The sequence below is a fragment of the Schistocerca cancellata genome, chromosome 2, assembly GCF_023864275.1.
Source record: "Schistocerca cancellata isolate TAMUIC-IGC-003103 chromosome 2, iqSchCanc2.1, whole genome shotgun sequence".
Classification (NCBI taxonomy): domain Eukaryota; kingdom Metazoa; phylum Arthropoda; class Insecta; order Orthoptera; family Acrididae; genus Schistocerca; species Schistocerca cancellata.
Window position 1 is genome coordinate 204,868,816 of NC_064627.1, and position 23,888 is coordinate 204,892,703.

At 43.9% G+C, this 23,888-nt stretch overlaps 1 protein-coding gene across 1 annotated transcript in view; it reads left to right on the top strand.

Annotated features, from left to right (window-relative positions):
• LOC126152458 (protein bicaudal C homolog 1) overlaps window positions 1-23,888 on the top strand; it is a 310,606-nt gene that overhangs the window by 184,520 nt on the left and 102,198 nt on the right. The window contains exons 3-4 of the mRNA XM_049916007.1: window positions 8,828-8,907; window positions 19,288-19,290. Of these exons, the coding sequence (XP_049771964.1) occupies window positions 8,828-8,907; window positions 19,288-19,290 (83 nt within the window). The remainder of the gene's footprint in view (window positions 1-8,827; window positions 8,908-19,287; window positions 19,291-23,888) is intronic.

Below are 23,888 nucleotides of genomic sequence, written 5' to 3' on the forward strand. Positions count from 1 at the left end.
GTAAACTAGACTGATGGCCCAAAAGTCAATCATCACATTGGCTATACCTTCACGCAGTGTGGGGATTATGAACTAAACTTCATCATACTAGAGCAGTGCTTTTAAAGCAGTATTTGTGGCAGTTATTAGTAATTTGCTGTACTTGCACCTGACCTGAAAGATTTCCAAAAAATGCTGTGACTAAGCAGTCTACACACAATAAACTAGTGCTATCATCATACCCCATTCCCCCCTGCGGGTCCGGGGTAAGAATAGGCCCGAGGTATTCCTGCCTGTCGTACGAGGCGACTAAAAGGAGTTTCAACCGTTTCGGCCTTCCATGTGTTGGTCCCCCTTGGGGTTTGACCTCCATTTTTCTAAATTTCTACAGAAGTACGAGCCTTTTGGGGAAGGACACCTTACGTGGTGTACCACTGGTCCTAAGTGCACTCAGACCTTGGCACTCAGCATTGCACCAGCGTTGTAACCATACCCACTATTACTCAAATTGGGCCTAAACGCCTTTTGGGTTGTCCCAGTTACGCCCATAGTGCGTCTCCATCTGCACCAGCGATCATGATGGACTTTCCATGGCACCAGAAATCCAGCACGGTAGCCAGCCCGTTGTGGTGGGGTCGTCATGTACCCTCTAGGTTGTAGCCCCCTGACAACACAGGGATCGTACTGCCGATACCTGAGCTGCACCCTCCCCACGTCGGCCAAGGAGTAGATGCCCATCTCCTTGGGGCATCAGGACTCCCGGCAATGGTCATCCTGCCAGGTGGCCCTTGCTGCGGCTGGGTGGCGCCCGTGGGGAGAGCCCCTGGTCGGAGTGGGTGGTATCGGGGCGGACGTTTCGCAGATGAAACGTCACCACGTATCGGGTCGCTCTGCGGCAGAGTCTTTCAAAAGAAAAGGTACCGTTTCTAGTTCTGGTTCTCCTGCCCCTTCCCCCTTGGCCACTCCATGGGAGGAGGGACAGGCCCGCCGGCTTGGAGCGAAGTACTTCCCCCGCTATTTGGTATGTTCTCGAACCGATGGGGGGACATTCGCCACCTCCAAGCCCATGTTCTTTGTTCAGCACATTGAGGACATCTTCGGGGAAATCAAGGCTCCCAGCAAGATGCGTTCAGGGTCCGTTCTTATCAAGACCACATCCGCCACACAGTCGGCAGCGCTCCAGGCGTGCGACCGCCTAGGGGACATCCCAGTCTCCATTGTCCCACATCTGGCACTCAATAGGACGCAGGGGGTTATTTTTCATCGTGACCTCCTGCTACAATCTGATGAGGAGCTCAGGGCCAACCTGGAGCGCCGAGGCGTGCATTTCGTCCGGCGAGTCCAGCGCGGCCCCAAAGACCGTCGCATCGACACTGGGGCCTTTATCCTCGCCTTCGAGGGGGACGTTCTCCCGGAGAAGGTAAAGGTAATGTGCTACCGGTGTGACGTGCGACCCTACGTTCTGCCTCCTATGCGCTGTTTTAGGTGTTTGCGCTTTGGGCACATGTCGTCACGGTGTGAGGCTGAGCCCCTCTGTGGCGATTGTGGACGTCCTCTTCGTGAGGAACATACATGCACCCCACCACCTCGGTGCGTTAATTGTCCTGGCGTCCACTCGCCTAGATCCTCAGACTGACCCGCATATCAGAAGGAGAAGAAGATACAAGAAATCAAAACTTTGGATCGGCTGTCTTATTCTGAGGCCAGGAAGAAGTACGACCGCCTCCATCCCGTGCCATTGACCACTTCATTTGCCTCAGTTGTGTCCACTCCTTCCGCGGTATCCTCACCCCTCTCCTGTCCCCCCTCCGCCTCCTCCACCCATCAGGGGGCTCTGCCTCCGCCTCCCAAATCCCTCCCTTCCAAATCCTCCTCCCCCGTGGCCCCCCACCCCCTCTGCCCAAGGGGCCACCCTTCCTCCTCCTCCTCCTCCCCACACGCCACCTGAGAAGCGATCCTCTTCTCAGGTGTCCATCGGGGAAACGTTCCGGACCCCGGCTTCAGAGGTCCAGCGTTCCAAAACGGACCCCGCGCGTGAGGACCTTCTTCGGGTCCAGCCCACCATCTCTGTGCCTCCTCGGCCTTCCAAGAAGGCCTCCAAGAAGAAATCTCTATCCCCCTCTCCACCCCGGCGCGTTTCGACTGACGCTCCATCCGTGAGGCGCCGCTCCCGGCCGTCCTCAGTTTCGCCGGGACGCTCTGCTGCCAGGCGCTCAGCTGGCCTTTCGTCGGCAAATGATGCTGCCCTTCCTACACAACCAGGGACAGCGGCCGCAGCTGGCGACCAGTCGATGGAACCGGATCCGCCTCCCGTCAGTTGTAGCGTTGTTCCCTCGCAACCTGGCCCTCCGCGGCCGTCGAGGTGACCAGCTCTTCCCCCGTCTCGTTCCCCCAACTTTTTGACTAGCGATGGCGTTGTTTCATTGGAACATAAGAGGTATTCGATCTCATCGGGAGGAATTACAACTGCTCCTCCGCCTGCACTGTCGGCTCGTCCTTGGACTCCAGGAAACCAAGTTGCGCCCGACTGACCGTATTGCCTTTACCCACTATACCTCGGAGCGGTATGACCTCACCCCTGTGGATGGTGTCTCAGCTCATGGTGGGGTCATGTTGCTCATTCGGGACGACGTCTATTACCATCCCATCCCATTGACCACCCCACTCCAAGCAATAGCTGTCCGCATTACTCTTTCTGCTTTTACTTTTTCAGTTTGTACCATCTACACTCCACCGTCGTCTGCTGTTAGTCGGGCTGACATGATGCACCTGATCGTTCAGCTTCCCCCGCCGTTTTTATTGTTTGGCGACTTCAATGCCCATCATCCCCTTTGGGGCTCTCCTGCATCCTGTCCAAGAGGCTCACTCTTGGCAGATGTCTTCAACCGTCTCAATCTTGTCGGCCTCAATACCGGCGCCCCGACTTTCCTCTCGGACTCCTCATACCTACTCCCACTTGGACCTCTCGATATGTTCTACCACTCTTGCCCGTCGGTTCGAGTGGTATGTCCTTTCTGACACCTATTCGAGCGACCACTTCCCCTGTGTCGTTTGTCTCCTGCACCACACCCCATCCCCACGTTCTTCGAGCTGGAACATACTGAAAGCTGACTGGGGACTTTACTCATCCCTGGCGACCTTTTCCCAGTTGTGACAGTCAGGTCGAATACCTCACGGCTGTTATCATCCATGCTGCCAAACGTTCCATTCCTCGTACTACTTCTTCACGTTGCGTTTCCGTCCCCTGGTGGAACGAGGCTTGTAGGGACGCTATCCGTGCTCGACGACGTGCTTTACGCACCTTTCGCCGCCATCCTACGTTGGCGAATTGTATTGAATACAAACGACTCCGAGCGCAATGCCGTAGAGTCATCAAAGACAGCAAAAAAGCTTGTTGGGCCTCTTTCACCGGCTCCTTTAACAGTTTTACTCCCTCTTCCGTTGTTTGGGGTAGCCTGCGCCGGCTGTCGGGCATTAAGGCCCACTCCTCTGTACCTGGCCTGACCTCAGGTAATGCGGTCCTTGTTGATCCGGTGGCTGTCTCCAACGCCTTTGGCCGCTTTTTCGAGGTGGTTTCAAGCTCCACCCATTACCATCCTGCCTTCCTTCCCAGGAAAGAGGCAGAAGAGGCTCGGCGACCTTCCTTCCACTCGCTGAATCTGGAAACCTATAATGCCCCCTTTACTATGCGGGAACTCGAACGTGCGCTTGCACTGTCCCGGTCCTCTGCTCCGGGGCCGGATGACATTCACGTTCAGATGCTGGCACACCTTTCTCCGGCGGGCAAAAGCTTCCTTCTCCGTACCTACAATCGCGTCTGGACCGAAGGTCAAGTCCCCATGCGTTGGCGTGACGCCGTTGTTGTTCCTATACCCAAACCCGGGAAGGATAGACACCTTCCTTCTAGTTACCGCCCCATTTCTCTTACAAGCTGTGTCTGTAAGGTGATGGAGCGCATGGTTAATGCTCGGTTAGTCTGGATTCTTGAATCTCGACGGCTACTTACTAATGTCCAATGCGGCTTTCGTCGCCGCCGCTCCGCTGTTGACCACCTCGTGACCTTGTCGACATTCATCATGAACAACTTTTTGCAAAGGCGCCAAACGGTAGCCGTGTTCTTCGACTTGGAGAAGGCTTATGACACCTGTTGGAGAGGAGGTATCCTCCGCACTATGCACAGGTGGGGCCTACGCAGTCGCCTGCCCCTTTTTATTGATTCCTTTTTAACGGATCAAAAGTTTAGGGTACGTGTGGGCTCCGTATTGTCCGACGTCTTCCTCCAGGAGAACGGAGTGCCTCAGGGCTCCGTCTTGAGCGTAGCCCTTTTTGCCATCGCGATCAATCCAATTATGGATTGCATTCCACCTAATGTCTCAGGCTCTCTCTTTGTCGATGACTTCGCGATCTACTGCAGTGCCCAGAGAACATGCCTCCTGGAGCGCTGCCTTCAGCGTTGTCTAGACAGCCTCTACTCATGGAGCGTGGCAAATGGCTTCCGGTTCTCTGAAGAAAAGACGGTTTGTATCAACTTTTGGCGATATAAAGCGTTCCTTCCGCCATCCTTAAATCTCGGTCCCGTTGTTCTCCCATTCGTGGACACAACTAAGTTTCTAGGGCTCACGTTGGACAGGAAACTGTGTTGGTCTCCACATGTCTCTTATTTGGCGGCCCGTTGTACACGTTCCCTTAATGTCCTCAGAGTTCTTAGCGGTTCATCTTGGGGAGCGGATCGCACTGTCCTGCTTCGCTTGTATCGGTCCATAGTCCGATCGAAGCTGGATTATGGGAGCTTAGTCTACTCATCCGCTCGGCCGTCCCTCTTACGCCGGCTCAACTCCATCCACCATCGGGGGATACGTCTTGCGACCGGAGCCTTCTACACTAGTCCTGTCGAGAGTCTTTATGCTGAAGCTGCCGAGTTACCGTTGACCTACCGGCGCGACGTACTGCTGTGTCGGTATGCCTGCCGGCTGTCGTCTATGCCCGACCACCCCTCTTACAAGTCTTTCTTCGCCGATTCTCTCGACCGTCAGTACGGGTTGTATGTGTCTGCCCTGCTGCCCCCCGGAGTCAGCTTCCGTCTCCTGCTTCGACAATTGGATTTTGCCCTCCCTACCACCTTCAGAGAGGGTGAGAGCCCGACACCACCTTGGCTCCAGGCTCCGGTTCATATTTATCTCGACCTCAGCTCACTCCCGAAGGATGGTACTCCGGCTGCAATGTATTGCTCACGGTTTGCCGAACTTCGTGCTCGACTTGCCGGTCACACCTTTATTTACACCGATGGCTCCAAAACTGACGATGGTGTCGGCTGTGCCTTTGTCGTCGGGGCCGCCACATTTAAATACCGGCTCCTCGACCAATGTTCCAGCTTTACGGCCGAGCTTTTTGCTCTCCATCAGGCCGTTCAGTATGCCCGCCGCCACCACCATTCATCATATGTACTCTGCTCTGACTCACTCAGTGCTCTTCAGAGCCTTGGAGCTCCCTATCCGGTCCATCCCTTGATTCAACGGATACAGCAGTCCCTCCATTCTTTCGCTGATAATGGTGGTTCTGTCAGCTTTCTGTGGGTTCCCGGACATGTGGGAGTGCCTGGGAATGAGGCTGCGGATGCTGCAGCCAAGGCTGCAGTCCTCCTGCCTCGGCCAGCCTCCCATTGTGTCCCGTCATCCGACGTTCGTGGGGATGTCTGTAAGAGGCTTGTGTTGTTATGGTGGGATGCTTGGTCATCCCTCCAAGGAAACAAGCTCCGGGCAGTAAAACCGCTACCAACTGCTTGGACAACATCCTCCCGACCATCTCGGCGCGAGGAGGTCCTTCTGACCAGGTTGCGGATTGGGCATTGCCGGTTTAGCCACCGCTACCTGCTCTCCGGTGACCCAGCCCCGCAGTGCCCTTGTGGTCAGGCATTAACAGTGCGCCATGTTTTATTGTTGTGTCCCCGTTTTAGTCAATTTCGTGTTGTCCTGTCCCTGCCATCTACTTTACCGGATGTTTTAGCTGATGACGCTCGAGCAGCTGCTCGTATTCTGCGTTTTATAACTTTAACTGGCTTGTCCAAAGACATTTAATCTTTTTACTTATTTTGTCTGCATCTTTGTCGGGTCCTTCTGGTGTCCCCTCCATCCCCTTGAGTTTTACCAGATTCCATGTGCTCTAACAACAGTGACTGGGCGCTAATGACCTCAGCAGTTGAGCGCCCTTAAACCCAACAAAAAAAAAAAAAAAAAAAAATCATACCCCATTGGTTTTAAAATTATACAGTTTTATTACTGACCATCTCAATACTAGGTGCTCCACTATATTCCTCTGAACTTCGTCATTTTGGAATTCTAGGGAATGAATTTCTGATCAGTTAACAAAGACGTTGCTCTCCTGCTGTAAGGCCAGCTCCAGGGAGCCTTGGACTGCCTATGTCAGGCACACTTTCCTTCCCTCATTGCAGTTAAGTATCCTTTTACCAATGCATAAGATTATACCACAAAAGATCATATTTGCTCTCCACAGCTTATTTGTCCTAAAATCTTTCTTATTAAAGGAACAGAACAACATGATCAGTTCTTTTTAACTCTACTCATCAAACTAGTTAACACCCTTAACCTACTTCAGAAAAGGAAAATAATGAAAGCTCTTAAATATAAGCAAGTTGGCTTAACCACATTTTTTATGAAAGTAATAAATGTTTCCTAAAAGCACAATGTAGCACTATAATACAAATAATACTTACTCACATCTTCAGATGCAACAGCAGAACACACACAAAATGTGATTCATCCCCTCAAAGGGTGCACTACTCACTCATGAGTACATGCTAACCAGCTTAGACTATATATGCATAAACAGCATGTTGGGGGGGATGATGGTAGCGATGGAGGCTCTGTTTTAAATGGCTGCCACATGGTAGGGGAGATACAATTACATTTGATGCCTATGCACAAATGCATCTCTTGTAACTTGTAAGATGCAGATAGTGAGTCTGCAAATCATATTAAGAGGTAGTTAACACAAATAATAATTCATCAAATGCAAAAATGTTAAAAGTATCTCACGAAACAAATGCACAAAAGCTAGCATGGTAGATATCACCTACTATACTGACAGTGTAAAATACAGAGCATGTGTCAAATAGAAATAAAATCTCCTGAGAACCTGTTCAGCAGTATTGCCAAAAACTAAACTTATAAACTTAGCTTCAATGTCTTTCCGAAGTAGTGAAGCCTAGGGAAGTAATAGCACTTAGGTTTCTCCTCTCCTACTTTAATCACTTTGTGTGTTGGGAATAGCTGCTACTTCCTGCAACTTTTACAGATTTTTACTTTGTTTGCCTCTTAAAACAAAATTTTAATGATGTTGCATACAATAAATCATCTGGTTATGAATAACTTCCCCTGCACCCACAATGCACAGACACTGGCGTCATGCTGTGTAGTAAAAAGATGAGTGAAAAAACTAAGTATGCGGGTTGGTAGATGGACTGAGGCAGCTGCCCTTTCAGAATACAGGGGTGGACTTACCCAGTGCTCAGGATGAGAATGTGTTTCTGCAAAAATGCCACATTAGTTTGTGTGAACTCTAAAATTTCTGCAGTACTACACTTAGCCTCACTGTGTATGAGAAAGTGACTTAACAGCAAGATTATTTTTATCCCTCAAAAGCATTCAGTAGTTTGTTGTGTACAAATCACAAAACTTGCAAGAACTGATGTCAGTGAGAAACTGGTGCTTATAATAGTATTGTACTTCAGAGACCTGCAAATATGTTGAAGCTGTGTATAATAATAGAAAAGTAATTTTTTAAAAAAGAAAAATGGTAAGCTTAAGGATTAATTTTAGGTCCTTTTCTGATTATACATCACACTGAGGACTAATTATCCTACATATGCATCACGTTAAAACATATGCTGAAGATACGTATGGCACATGTTTAGCTCAGAAATCTGTGATAAATACAGAGATATAAAATTTCCTTGAAAAGTCACAGATCCCTTTTATGAATGAACTCCTTAGGAGAAAGTGCAGCTAGCTAGGACTGCTGATAAACAGAACAAAAGTATAAAAATGTATTCTTAGGTTTCCTATAATCACAATAGCTCCACATCTTAATAATGGAGCATTATAAGTTGTTGACCTTCCCTTGGTATGCTCCTTTCTGTCTCTTTGAGTCGGCTTTTGAGGTTGCAGCTGCCTAACCAATGAGGGGTTTCATCTATGATTCTTATTGATGTTTTGTAATACAAAGTAAAGCCAAGAACTTGAAAAACCTGCTTATTAGTTTTAATATTATGATGATTTATTATGTCAATACCTTATGTTAGTCACTTCATAATTACAATAATATGGAGAACACTTTCATACAAGCAGCATGAGGCTGACACTGATAGCAAAAAGCCCAAATATCAAACAAGCAGTACATAATACCCTACTAAATTATCAAAATCATTGAGTGGCAAAAATTTTTGAAAGGAGCTTCAGCAATGTCTTCCATTGATAACCTCAAAAACATCAAACTTACATGAATTTGCCACAGAAATGCACTGGAAAGTCTTAAAATGTAAATATGTAAATTACACAATGCAGCATGAAATTGCATCACTTTCGTAATATCAGATATATCTTTTACACAGAAGTGACATGGATTCAAATAACATTACATTGCACAGTCGTGTAAATAAATAATAAAAATTAAAAAAAGTACTTCTGAATGAAAATAAAGGTCCTGTGAAATTAACAGCATTAGTAATTAAATTGCAGCTAGGTTGTCCTTGTGGATTCTGAAAAACATTTATATAATTTGTTAAAGCAATATTGCACTAACAATAAGTAATTAAAGTAGTTACTTGTTGCAGATCCACATATTCGTGTTGCTGGTCGACCTTCAGATGTGAAAAATGCCAAAGACATGGTGATGTCTGTTTTTGACACACGAGTGAGTAAACTTCATCTTTTACACAAATTCAAAATCAATGACCTTGGAGAAAACATTTGTTCATGGAGATGGTTATGGTGATATAACACATTCCTGTAGAATCATAAGTAAATATATTATGCAAAACAGTGAATCTATTCTTTCCCCTCATTATCAAACACCCCTACATGTGGGATTCTGTTTCTATCATCTACCAGTACAGGACATAATAAAGTTTTGGCTTCATATCAGTGTTCTGTATGTACAGTATTTGCTTTAATAGTATCTCAGATCTACAGTTAATCTGCATTGCAAAGGTAATGCTTACAAAACATATCCAACTGCAGCATACTGTAAAGCGTTTTGTGGTTACTAACTAAATTTAGCTGAAATCTTGTTGCTTTTATCACTTCAAATTTCTTTTGTCACTCTGAATTGTAATACATCACAAGCCTCAATTAATCGGACAGAAGTAGGCACATGCAAAGAAACTTCCAAATGAAACACAGGTTCACAAAAACACATCATATGGCCATTACCTTGTTCCTTTGAGCAGTCACATGTACGTATATGGACGTTATCATTAACTTAGTGATTCATCTGAACTCTACACTCACTGCATAGTACATTATATAAAACTGTATGTGTAATAGAGAAAATTAGTAGATATGTCTATCTCCCCTTTCCCTGTTTCCAAGCCTTAAGTGACATTTATTCCTGTCACATGGTCACATGCTTAACTGTGGTTGGTCTTGTTCTTGTTCTAGTTCATGACATTGAAACTGACAAGGGTTGCAACATTAAAATGAAAATTCTGGTGGTGGTCAGAAAGGACAGACTGAATAAAATTGTTGATGGTATATTTGCGTTTGTTAGAAACAGTTTATTTTGTAGTGAAATTGAAAAAGATAGTTCCTGTGACTTTTGTGGGTGGAGGGTATACTCGGCAACTGGAATTAACTGGTTGCTTCTAGTGGTCTTCTGATTCACATACAGTAGTTGCTGAAGGTTTCAAGAAAAATTAGGATTTCAAATGAGAACAGCAGTCAGTCATACTTCTGTTGCAGGTTTCATTTGACAAATCTAGATTCCAACCAGTGCCTAGCCATTATCAACGCTAAAAAATAATGGTAGTAAATCATCAGGCAATAGTATAAAAAGTGAAAACTCGTGCCATAACCTATATGGCTTAGACATTGATTACATCCCACCTTTTTATAGTATCGATTAAAGTTAAGTCACTCCCCTGTTCGGGCTTCTGTCACATTTATTTCAACACTACAGTATAATGAAGGTAGGCTTTGTGGAGAACACACAGATTGGCTGTGGTGCCATCTATATGAACTACATAATATGTAGCACTCAAAAGAAAGCAGTTAGGATCTTTCTTTTTATTAATTCAATACTGGCTTCCTTTGAGTGTTACATATTACATAGTTCATATAGAGGGCACTACACAACCAATCGATGTGTTCTCCACAAAGCCTACCTCCATTGTACTGTAGTCTTGAAAGAAATGACAGAAGCCCAAACAGGGGACTGACATACCAGAACTTGCATTGATATTATAAAATGGTGGTATGTAATCTAATGTAAAGCCATATAGATTATGGCATAAGTTGTAACTTTTTATACTATGGCAGGACTACGTACTTCTACATCTACATCAATACTCCACAAGCCACCTGACAGTGTGTGGCGGAGGGTACCCTGAGTACTTCTATCGGTTCTCCCTTCTATTCCACTCTCGTATTGTTCATGGAAAGGATTGTCAGTATGCTTCTGTGTGGGCTCTAGTCTCTCTGATTTTATCCTCATGGTTTCTTCGCGAGATATACATAGGAGGGAGCAATATACTGCTTGACTCTTCAGTGAAGGTATGTTCTCGAAACTTTAACAGAAGCGCATACCGAGCTACTGAGCGTCTCTCCTGCAGAGTCTTCCACTGGAGTTTATCTATCATCTCCGTAACGCATTCACGATTACTAAATGATCCTGTAACGAAGCACACAGCTCTCCGTTGGATCTTCTCTATCTCTTCCATTAACTCTATCTGGTACAGATCCCACACTGTTGAGCAGTATTCAAGCAGTGGGTGAACAAGCGTACTGTAACCTACTTCCTTTCTTGTATTTCTCAGCAATAATGGCTAGCACTAGCCGAAATCTAAATTTCCTGGATAAAACCTGCAAGAAAAAGACGAATGACTGCTGCACTGTCATTTAAAAGCAATATCAAAACTGCTTCGTAAACTCCCATTCCTAATGGGAGGTAGCCTGATGAAAATTAGAGGCTCATTTTGAATAAAAACCTGCTCATATTACTATAATTGATAGTGACTCCAATTTGCCCTGAATGTGCTGGTGAAAAATTTTTAAAGTGACTACTAGCCAAAAAACACCATCCAAAATTTCAATGTATACTTTCTCCAAAAATTTTGAGCAATAATTTTAGGAGCCCTTATAAAGTGCACTTGTTTGTGGTAACACAACTTTTCACAGTAAACAATCCTGAACACAAAGAGCTTAATGATGGATATAGGGATTAGTGGTCAGAAGATTGCTTTAGCCAGGTTGAGAACCATGACATGGAAATCTGTCAAATACTTATCTAGAAAATCAGACAAAAATCTATTTGACAGCTTCCTTTCAGACAGTCTGACCATATAACTGAAAACCAAATCTGGCTGGAGTTCAAAGAAACAGTGTTAACAGCAACTGATACTTACATAAATGTGGAGTCTATTCTTTCGCACTTGTCAGAACACATACCCCACATGTACATGCATCAGCAAGGTGTGTTGTTTGATGATGCATTCTTCCTGTGCAGGTGCACACAAAGCCTGATCACCTGTGGGAATCCAAAAGGGTGAATGAATGAGGGCTTCATTGGTAGGTTACACTACACAAGTAATGCACAACAGGCTGGGAATTTGGGTTGGCTGGGAAATGTGCTCAGATGATTAAAGCAGATGTGACTGGTCACATTAAGTGGTAGATCTGTGTTAGTCCCAGTTTGGCACAAGTTTTCACCTCTTGCCACTGACAAATTTCAGTGCCCAAATGCAGCTAATGTCAATGAAAACCTTTAACTAACTGGTGCAAAACACCATTGCTGTTCAAACGTATGTCCCATGTACACAAAACAGGCTAAGAGACTTGTGGAATCAATGAGGAAAGTAGACTATATTTAAAAGAACTCACTATTAACAACCTTTTACACATGCTCAAAACTTAGTGTGGATGTCAATGGACTAAGCTTTCATTGTTTTCTCAATGAAACTGTCTCAAAGTCTGACACAAAATAAAACTTCTAGTTGTATGTGAAGTATACCAGCAGCAAGACAAATAAGTACCTTCACTGCAAGATAGCAATGATAGTGAAAATGTTGCTCGTGATGGGACTACTAAATTTGAGTTACTAAACAAAGCTTCCCGAAATACCTTCAGTGGTGGTGGTGGTGGTGGTGGTGGTGGTGGTGGTGGTGGTGGTGTAAATCCATATTATTAAACATCTTTCTCTCAATTAGATACAACTATAGGTTGTGTGTCTAAAGGCTTCCAGAAACAACACAAAATCTGGTTTTCAATATTTTGTGTTATTGACTGCTTTTAAAAATTTAAAATGCTGTCACCTACTGTTTAAGAGGTATAACCTTACAATAAAGGTTTAACACAGTAAGACAAATATTAAAACTAGAAACTCCATCTGTCTTGAGGAAATATAGCTCAGTATGTGCAAATAACCCTGACTACACTCGTCTAGTATTAAAATGAGAGCAGTTAGTGACTTAAAACAGAATTTACACATTATTTCAAACCTTGACGAAACTATTGCTTGTTGACAGTTGCAAAAAATGATTAAAGATGAAAAGTTTACCTTTTATAACATTTTTGTTCATGCAGTAAAATGACTGCATCAGGCACAATCATTTATTACTTTTTTACCACAAACTCCACTCGCAACACAGTTTGCAAACAGTATTGACATCTTTTATCCAGTATACCTGCAAAATTACCTCTCCAGACAACACACATTTCGGGAGATACAAACAGTGGGGTTCATGAAACACCTGCTTTGGTTCAAAATGAAGTATGGATTACCTGACCAGTTTTAGCATTTCATAAAAAGAGCACTTGGACATCAAACTTGAAGCATAATTTAAAACCTTTCCTAAGCTTTTTTATATGCAGGAGTTCAATTATTCAAAGAATTGAGTATTTAGTAGTATTCTAAAATTTAAATCTAGAACAGCTATCAACATGATGAATGTGGAAGCAGATTCCCTCAGAGTATTGAAGCAACAAAATTCATTTAAAAGAGAGTCCTTCAGTCCAAGTTGTATGCAAATTTGGTTCCTTTCAGATGATGTTGATAAAATAAGTCCATTTTTGGCAGCCATATACAACTGCTCACTTGATGAACTATTTATATCAATATACAAGAAAGGAAATAGTAGTTGTACACTAAATTATTGACAAATATTGTGGACAAAATGTGCAATAGGATTAACAGTGTTCCTACCTTAAGAGTTACCTAAAACAAAACTACTATTCACATGTAACAAGAAAGTCAGAAAAGGTGTTTCTTGTGAACAGTTGGCCCTTCAAAAACACACAAAATGGCTACTATCAACATGGACCCGAAGTTCATCCCACATTTCTTGGGTTCCAGAATGTTACTGACAACATTAATCAAAAGTGACTTCAAATCAAACTGTGTGCCTATGTAATATTGTTTGTTGGGCAAATGGATTTGTCATTCCCTATTACAAAGGCCACAGTTAGTAGTAACTGACAGAAAGTCAAAGAATGAAACCTAAGTGGCATCTGGGGATCTATGCCCTCTGCTGTTAATAATCTACACAGGCAATTTGACACACACACACACACACACACACACACACACACACACACACACACACACACACACACACACACACACACACACAGAGAGAGAGAGAGAGTGCTGATTCCCAAGCATTCCAGCTACTAATGCATGCCAAGGAGTAGATGACTCTTCCCTTGGGCATTAGGACTCTCGGCAATGACAATAGTGCCAGATGACCTTGATTGCAGCTGATGACTGTTGGAAGACCCCTGGATCAGAGATCACTTAAAGGAACACATTTCACACACAGAACACATTAAATTACACCAAATCCTTCATAGTTCTGACCTGGCCATTTCATCATGTAGAAATTTCAATATGGACAGTTAAAACCATACTGCTTTCCCTACTCTGGCTACTCTTCAGGAAGAGTGATGCGCAAGATGACTGGGAGAAACAAATACACCCAGTATTTACTGTATAATGAAACTGAATGGGATATTCCTGGTGTGACAGACATTATTTTTGTGAAACATACTAAAAGTAAACTTGAAGTTGATTTGCTGGGTTAAATGCACAATGCACCATTACTGATGAAAGCATCAAAATCTGTGATTACTCTGCAATTCACAATTAAGTGTCTGGCAAAGTGTTCAATGAATCACCTTCAAGCTGCCTCTACCATTCCACTCTCGTATGGCACGTGGGAAAAATGAGCACTCAGATTTTTCTGTGTGAGCCCTGATTTTTCTTCTTTTATCATGATCATTTATCCCTATATAGGTAGATGCCATCAGAACATCTTTGCAATCAGAGGAGGAACCTGTCTTAACTGACATATTTAATTTTTTCCTCGTGAACGGAATATACCCCACTGCATGGAAAAGAAGCATAATTCGGCCCATCCCTAAGATCGAAAACCCGCAATTGCCTAGTGATTACCGACCAATTAGCATACTGCCTGTTGTTTCCAAAGCACTTGAATATATTGTTCATGACCAAATCACTGAACACTTGCATGAATTCAACCTATATGACAAATTTCAATCTGGTTTCCGTAAACATCACAGCACAAACACTGCTCTAAAGTAACTGATGGCCTGAAACATGCCATCGACAATCGAAAGGCAACAATATTGACGCTACTGGACTTCAGCAAAGCTTTTTACACTGTTAACTTTGACATATTGCTCAGAAAAATGCAACAGCTTAATTTCTCAGATAGTGCAATGAGATGGTTTGAAAGCTACTTAAGAGACAGCAATGTGTTGTCTGCGTAAATGAAAAATCTTCCTGGAAACATGTTTCCTTGGGAGTGCCACAAGGATAAGTGTTAGGACCACGTTTGTTTTCTTTATGTCAACGATATTTCGTTGGTTCTGTTCTCCTGTAAATATCATTTCTATGCCGACGACCTCCAGCTCTACCTAAGCATCAGACCTGAAGATGTAAACACTGCAATCGCTCAGATGAGTGATGATCTGTCTTCAGTAGTGACATGGGTGTAAAACCTGGGGCTTGTACTAAATGCAAAAAGACGCAAGCAATCTTAATAGCCTATCAGAAATTAATAAGCTCAGATTTCCGCGAACGGCTACCTCCTATTCTGCTCAACAGTACTCCAATACCATATCAGAAAACAGTTAAGAACTTGGGTGTAACTTTGGTTTAGCATCTTAACTGGGCAGAGAATACAGTCGCAGTGTGCCGAAAGACGTCTGCTTGTCTCTATGCTCTCTAAAAGTTTCGGAACATATTTCCATAGGACTTGAAATGCCAGCTCGTGCAAGCACTCATTCTACTGAACCTCCACTATTGTGATGTAATTCAACAAGGCATGAGTAGTCAAAACAAAAGACGGCTAGAACTAACCATGAATGCCTGTGTGCGTTACACCTGCAACATTCGCCGATATGATCATGTTAGTGCTTCATACTAGGGTGGCTGTGGCCGGACAAATTGCGTGACTCCTCGTTGCGCAAGCACCCCAGTACCTTGCTTCAGAGATTAAAAATCTGTCATGCCATCATAATCGAAACATGAGGTCTCTTATTTGGTATACTAACTGTGCCCACTCACAAAAGAAAAACTTTTGCAAACTCCTCAGTTGCTGCTGTCCGCCTCTGGAACAAACTGCCCCTTACCTTGTGCAAAATTCAATCTCCTGCTGCTTTTAAGAAGAAGTTGAAGCATTTCCTACTATCATTCTCATAACATTCTCCACAAAATTAATGTAGAAGGCCAATCCTCTCATCTGTCAAATAGCAAAGCTAGTGTCTCCTATCTTGCTCCTGAGATGCCTTCCTCTTCATCTATCTCTATTAGCCACACAATCTTCTTTCCCTTTATATTTCCTTAATTATGTTTCATCATGCCTCTCTATTCTTCTCCTCCCTTCACCATGAGTCTCCCTCATACTCCCTGCTGCTAGCACTCCTATCTAAAGTCTGTCTCTTCAATAATGTCTAATTATAACAGTACTTATGATCTACAAATATAAACTCTATATGTATGTATTTTCCCAGGTGTTCCTTTCTAATTGTTTATTTCACTTTTTGTACTAGATGTAGTTTAACATGCCTACTAAAACATATGAATGTAAAATAAGTAGAATGCCTGGTTAAATGTAAGAGAGGGCCTAATGGCCCTAATCTTGCCAGGTTAAGTAAGTAAGTAAGTAAGTAAGCAAATAAAAACGCCTTTCTTTTAATGATTTCCACTCCAATTCTTGTATCGTGTCTGTGGCACTGTCTCCCCTACTTCGCAATAATAAAAAACGAGCTGCCCTTCTTTGAACTTTTTTGATGTCATCCGTCGGTCCCACCTGATGCGGATTCCACACTGCATAGCAATATTCCACAATAGGGCAGGAAGTGTGGTGTAAGCAGTCTCTCTTAGATCTGTTAGACCTTCTAAGTGTTCTACCAATGAATTGCAGTCTTAGATTTGCGCTACCCAAAACATTGTCTGTGATCATTTCAGTTTAGGTTATTTGTAACTGTAATCCCTAAGTATTTGGTTGAATTTACAGCCTTCAGAATTGTGACTTACTGTGTAATCGAAATTCTTTTAGTACTCATTTGAATAACTTAACACTATTCTTTATTCAGGGTTGATTGCCACTTTTGCACCACACAGATATCTTATCTAAATCATTTTGCAATTTGTTTTGGTCATCTGATGATTTAACAAGATAGTAAATGACAGCATCATCTGCAAATAATCTAAGAGGGCTACTCCGATTTTCTCCTATGTCATTAATATAGATCTTTTGCTTAACCTACAGCCCCTCAGCCACTGACAATTTCCCCACACAGTGAGGTGGCACAATGGTTAGAACACTGGACTCACATTCAGGACGACAACTGTTCAAACCCGCATCTGACTAACCTGATCGTTTTCTGTGGTTTCTCTAAAGCGCTTCAGGCAAATGCCAAGATGGTCCCTTTGAAAGGAACAGCTGATTTCGTTACCCATCCTTCCCTAGTCCAATGGGATCGATGACCTCACTGTTTGGTCCCTGCTGCAAATCGGCCAATCATTTCCCCACACAAAATTTTGAATATAGTCCAAAGAGTCATCTACTGTAGAGACAATATGCTCCAAATAAGGAGCTACAGGCTAACTACAAGCAGCTTGGCACACACAGTTCGGCACATCCAAAAAGTCCCATGGATCATTGAACAGACTGATGTCTTTATCTTAGCCTCTGAAGAGAATGTCTTCCCAGAAAATTTTGTCATAGTGTATGGGTGTGATGCATACATCCCACAACCTATGAAGTGCTGCAGATGATAAAGATTTTCTCATTTGTCATCCTGCTGCACAGATAATGTGGTAACTGCAGAATATCACTCCATGAAGATAGTTCTTGTGAACAACCATCATATGTCAATTGTTTGGAACACAATCCTCCATAATATAGTTCTATCATCCTCCATGTTTACTAGTCTGTCCAACATTGAAGAAATGAAAAAAGTACAGGAATACAAATCTACTGACAGTGATGCTCAGTGGAAATGTAATGAGGATTACTACCACCTGCCAGAAATACACACCTTGCTTCCACCTCTTCTGCAATCTGTGTTGCTCTATAACAAAAGCACTCCACTGATGACAATCTCCCATTGCTCCATGGTTATTGTGCATTGTCAGTTCCATGCTGGCCCTGAGAGGACATCTGTAGGGGTCCGTGCATTGGTTCATGCAGATGTTGTCAGTAAGTGGATCCCCCTTTTATGGCATGGGAAGAAACTTCTGGGTTTCAATGCACACAACCCCTCTGTGGCTTAGTACCATTTCATTGGCTCAATGTTACCTTGCCTTTGCAATGGTGAGGTAGGATCATCATTCTAGCACTTAAGCCAGGCAAAAACCCAACATCTATCTACAGTTACTGACCAATTAGCTTCACCGAAGTGCCCTGAAAATGACAAAGGATTGTTGCTGTAGATTAAACGGGTTCTTCAGCTTCTGTCCCCCTATTGTGTGGTTTCTGGGAGGGTTGATAAACAACCAACCATCTGATTAGATAGAAAATGACAATCCAACAGACATTTCTCTAAATGCCAACACCTTACTGCAGTAAACTTTTTTTATCTGCACAGGGCATAAGGCACAATTACATTTTACTTAACCTCTAAGATTCATCATTTTGATGCCCCCTACCACCAATTAGAAAGAAGTTGCCTCAGGGTGGATGATATGCAGAAAGACAGATCAAACTCTCTTGTACTGGTGACCATGACAGCATGTCCATCTTAGCAGATAAAGCAATATTATAATGCAGATGCTTATGACCTCATAGTGTTTGTCTTCCACACATCATGAGATGAGTCAGACAAAAAGAAAGGGAGGGGGAACATTTACCCAGTTCTTGGTATGCTCCAGAACTTATAAAATCTTCTTCAAAAACAAATCCACTGCTCTTTCTGTTCAGAGAAGTTGCTGCATACAGAAAATGAGAAGTGGATCTTTGTTGATCAAATTTAGACTGCTAACGAATCACAAATAATTCAGGTGTGTGACATTCTTAAGAACATACCATTACCACCTCACCTCATAAAAACACAATAAAATTAAAGGTTTATCAGGATCTAACACTACACTGATAAACTAGTGGCATGTAGTTCATTTTGTTCATTGTCTAGAGAGGACCTAAGGATAACAGGGTGGGCAAAGGAACTTCCATCCTAGCCTTTGATAGAAATGTTACCCAAGTAAGTTAATGTCATTTGTAGATGTGATGTCAGGGCCCATTTTCCTCCTCCTATGAGGTGTTTCACATGCCAGAGGTTTGGACACAGGTTCCCAAGCTGTACTAATGAACCTACTTTTGTGGTGTAAGGTGGGACAACATATGAGGGCAGCCTTTGAGAAAAACTCCCTACATGTGTAAAGTGCCAAACACATCCCCCTAATTTGCTGAAATCTTCTGTTTTCGAGAGGGAGAAGGAAATCCAGGAATATGCAACTTTACAACTTGTCTTATCAAGAAACTAAAAGTTTGAATGACTCCCCCTTGTGGAAACGATGTCAAGTTCACACCTAGGCTGACAAGGTATCTAACAGCAAGTCCTGGTCCTAGCCAAATAAAAATTCCTGTTTTTGTCAGGGAAGGGACACCATCTCTCTCAACACATACTCACAGCACATGTAGTAACCACGTCACAGATAAAACTAGAGTAGCTACATCCTCCTCCAGCATCATCAGGGAAGAAGACTCCAGCCAATGAGTCCACCCCAGGATGAAACAGATTAGCAGTCAATCGCCACCCACTGGCTGACAGTCAGTCACAGGCTGCAGGCTACCATCACCACCTAGCTCAACTCTGTCAATTATGGGTTACTTAATCTACCATTAGTGTGGCACTTCAGGCAACAGTTTTCAGAACCCCAACTTCCTACTATTAAAAAGTCAAATCATACTGTAAAAATGGCATAATGCTGATAGTACATCTGGAGGAGTCGGTGGGTTTCTCTTTTGTGAGTAGGTGTGTTGCCATCATGGACAACAAGCCCTTGCAGCACTGCTTCACTTACTGTGCTACCACTATTATCCCCCCCCCCCCCACCTCTGCCTTTCTATTGAATGGTCTTCTTGGTACTGATTGTACTTGGATCTAGTTTGCGATTTTGGACACGCGTTTTCTTCCCATCTGATATTCTTAATTAGAGTCCGCTTGCAGGACTCACTTAGTACTACTCTAAATTTTATAGACCTGCCGATGATGCAGGGAAGGTCGCCCAGCATGATGTATATTCCACATCTTACGTCTTTTTTCTTTGCACCCTTCCTTTCTTGGAAGACACTACACCCAATACCCAGCACAGTAACCATTCTGTTGTGTGGGGAAAGGGATGTTGTCAAGTACCTGCATGGTGGCAGCCCCCTGTTCACTCAGGGATCACACTGTTGATGCTTGTGCTGGAAACTCCCCTTGCAAGCCAAGGAGTATGTGCCCATTGTGGATTGGTCACAGTGACTCAGAGCAATGGTTTACTGGCCAGGTAAGCACAGCTGTGGCTAGGAAGTGCCTGCTCAGGGAGTGAGATCATGTCAGGTGATTCACACATGAAGCAAACTAAACTTTCTTCCGCTGATAGTCGCAAGGCCCCATGAGTCTCTTCAGATGGGAAACATTATAATAATGCAGAAAGATATTATCTTGTCATTTCCTTCCCTGGCTACACCTTGGGAACAGAGACAAGCCAGATGTCTGAGAGGAAAATACTTCATTCAATACCTGGTCTTGTGTGGAACATCACACTTCACATTTGCCAGATTTAAAGACACAATAGAAGATACAGGCATAAAAATGTATTGACTGTCATACTCAGGCACAGAAGAAATATGAATGCATACATCTTGTGGATATGACAATCAATATGCTAACATCATGACCATCATCCCCTACTTCAATCTTCCATAAACCAAATCACCCACCATCCTCCTTTCCCATGGTTCCTGCAGTACCTCCTTTAGGAACTGCTTCCCACACTTGGCCAGAAAATCATTCTTTTTCTGTGCTTGCTGGTGACATGGATCAATATTTGTAACCCTCTCCCTAGCAACACCCGGAACAGACCAAACACCAAACAGCTGAAGGAGCCAAAGCCAGTGTCCCAGGGCTGCCTGCTCTTCATTTTTCCCCATGCTCAATGCGAGGTACTGGGTCCCCTCATCCAGCTGGATTCAGAGTAGATGTTTGAGAATGTGGTTCGATCCCCATTGGTGCCATGAGGTGATCCAGCAGTGTGACCAGTCCTGATTGTACCTTCACATCTAAGCTCGCCATGAGTACTGTGATCATTCAGTGGCTCTGTAGTAAGTACTAGTATCACCTGCCAGAACTAACACATTTTCCCCTTCTGCAGTTTACATTGCTCTTCAAGAAATGCTCTTTACTGGTGACCATTTTCAAACAGTTGAGGGTTACTGCACATTGTTAGAACTGCATTAGTCCCCAGAGGGCATGTGGAGGTGTTTGTACCCTGATTTGTACAGATGTCAGTCAATGTATTCCCCTTTATATCCCATTGGAGGTGATCACAGTTTGGGTGCAAACAACCTTTGCTTTACTGTGTCCGATGTTTCCCTACATCCACACTGGCCACTTCCCATTTTCCCCCCTCTTGCCCGCCACTCTTTGTCCCTCAGTGCTTCCCTTTACAATGGCTCAACTATTCCCTTGTTTTTTCTATTCCTTTACAGACTTCTCTCCCTTTCCCACTCTATACATTTTTGGAAGAGCTCCCTTGCATCTCCAGTGTGGGTCCCTCTCCTCTCCCCACTTTCCCCACTGTAGCCTCCTCCCCCACCCCAAGCCCTATTCACTAGATCACCAGCATACTACCCAGTGGGTTGAAGCTGTTATGTACCCTTTTATCTGAGCGCCTGAGAACACAAGGATCACACTTCTCGTACATGAGCTGTCACCACCTATTGTGTCCCTAGAAATGATTGCTCGTCTTTTCAGCTACAGATAGTGACTGCTGTGCCATGCAGTGGCTAGATGGTGTCCATGGGTTGGTGATATGATTGCATTGAGTGGTAGCAGGATGGCTACTTTGCACACAAAGCATGCTAAGGTCCACACTTCTGGCTGCTCTCTGCAGCCCTCTCTTCTGATAGGAATGGTTTTACCCCTGCTCCTACTTTTGCTTCCTCAGGCTTCCACTCCTGGGAAGCAGGGCTAGGTCCATCAGCTTGGGGCAAAGTCCTTTCCCCATTACTTCGTTTGTTCTAAGTCAGACAGGGAGACTTTCACCATCACCAAACCACTTTTTTTTTTCCCCAGAACAAATGGAGAATGTTTGGTGAAGTTGATGCCTTTAGTAATAAGTGATCTGGTTCCCTACTGATCAAAACCTGTTGTGCCAGTCAGCCAGCTTCCCTGTGTGCTTATGCATGATTAAGAGACACTGGTGAGCATTAGTCCCCACCAGTCTTTAAATATGACCCAGGGCATTATTTTCCACAAAGTCACCCTCCTTCACTCTGGTGAGGAACTTGGGGACTAAGCTGGCATGTCATGCTATTAATTTTATCCGGTGAGTCCAGATAGATCCTAAGGAGAATGTCAACACCTCCACTTTCATCTTGGCTTTTGAGGTGGATACCCTTCTGGAAAGTTCATTATGATTTACCATCACAATGTGAAGCCCTATATCCCCACTTCTTGTGCATTGTTTACAGTGTCTCCATTTTGGTCACTTCTTGGCAATGTGAGGCAACTCCTATTTATGGTGACTGCAGGCTGTCCTCTCCATGTGGGGAGTCTTTGCACCTACCACTAAACTCTGTGTTATGAGCCATATTCTCCTCCTTCACCAGATTGCCCAATCTAAAAAAGGAAGGAAGATTCAGAATTCAAAACTCTCAACTGCCTATCCTACTGAGGCCTAACAGAAATTTGACTTTCTCCACCCGGTATCTCTAATACCTTTGCTTCAGATATCCATTCCTCCTCCTCCTCCTCCTCCTCCTCCAGTTCTCAAATTGGGTAAAATGCCTCTTCAGGATAACTATGATCCAATCAGTTTGACCAATGTCCTCTGCAAGTTACTTGAATTGTCAGCCATAGGCTATAGTGGATCCATGAATTCCAGAACCTCTTGGCTTCAACCCAGGATGATATTCACTGAGACCATTCTACTGCAGATAATTTAGTCCAAGTGGATTTTGCAATCTGGACAGCTTTGCCTGGTGTCAACACCACCTTGAAGTCTCCTTAGATTTGCTTAAAGCTAATGATTGCACGTTACACCACCACATCCTTGTCCCCTTAAATGAATGGGGCCTCCATGGGCTTCTCCAGATTTTTATGTGGAACTTTCTTTCCTGCTACCGTTTTCAGGTACAGGTTGGTGCTTTCCTTAGCGTCTCCCAGCTGTGAGAGAATAAGGTTCTACAGTGTTTTCATTATCCCTCTCGTTTTAGTGGCTATTAATGGTCTGGTGGCAGCTGTGAACCTGTGGTGCCCCCCTCTAGATGCTGATGATGTTTGTACCTATTTTTTTCACATGTGATAGGTGCTGCTGAAAGAAAACTGCAGGGAGCAATACACAAGAGTTCAATCTTGGGCTCTCACTTGTGGCTTCTAATTTCTGGCTGCCAGGAGCTGCATCATGTGTCTGTCATGACTGGGCAGTGCATCCCCATATGGATCTGTACCTTGATGACCAGTCCCTCAATGTGATACTGTCTCAACATTTCTTGGGATTGGTCTTTTATGCCCAGTATACAGCCTCTTGATCTTCGTCAACTAAAGCAGATACGATGGTTGCATCTAAATGCTCTTCAATGTCTCAGCAATACCAACTGGGGCATGGACCACTCTACTCCACTAAGGCACTACAAGGCATTGGTCCAGTCCTTTCTAGAGTATGAGAGTTTCACATATGGCTTGGCACCATGTTCAATGTTAGATGCTGGACCCAATACACCATTGTGGAATCCAACAAAAACTGACACCTTTACAACTAGCCCTTTGATCAGCCACCTAGTGGAGGCTGGGGCTCCTCCATTATGGGTACTGAGCCAACAACAGTTGATAGATTAGGCATTATGGCATTATGCATCCTCTGCTCCCCAGAGGAGGTGAACCCCCCCCCCCCCCCTCTCTCTCTCTCTCTCTCTCTCTCTCTCTCTCTCTCTCTCTCTCTCTCTC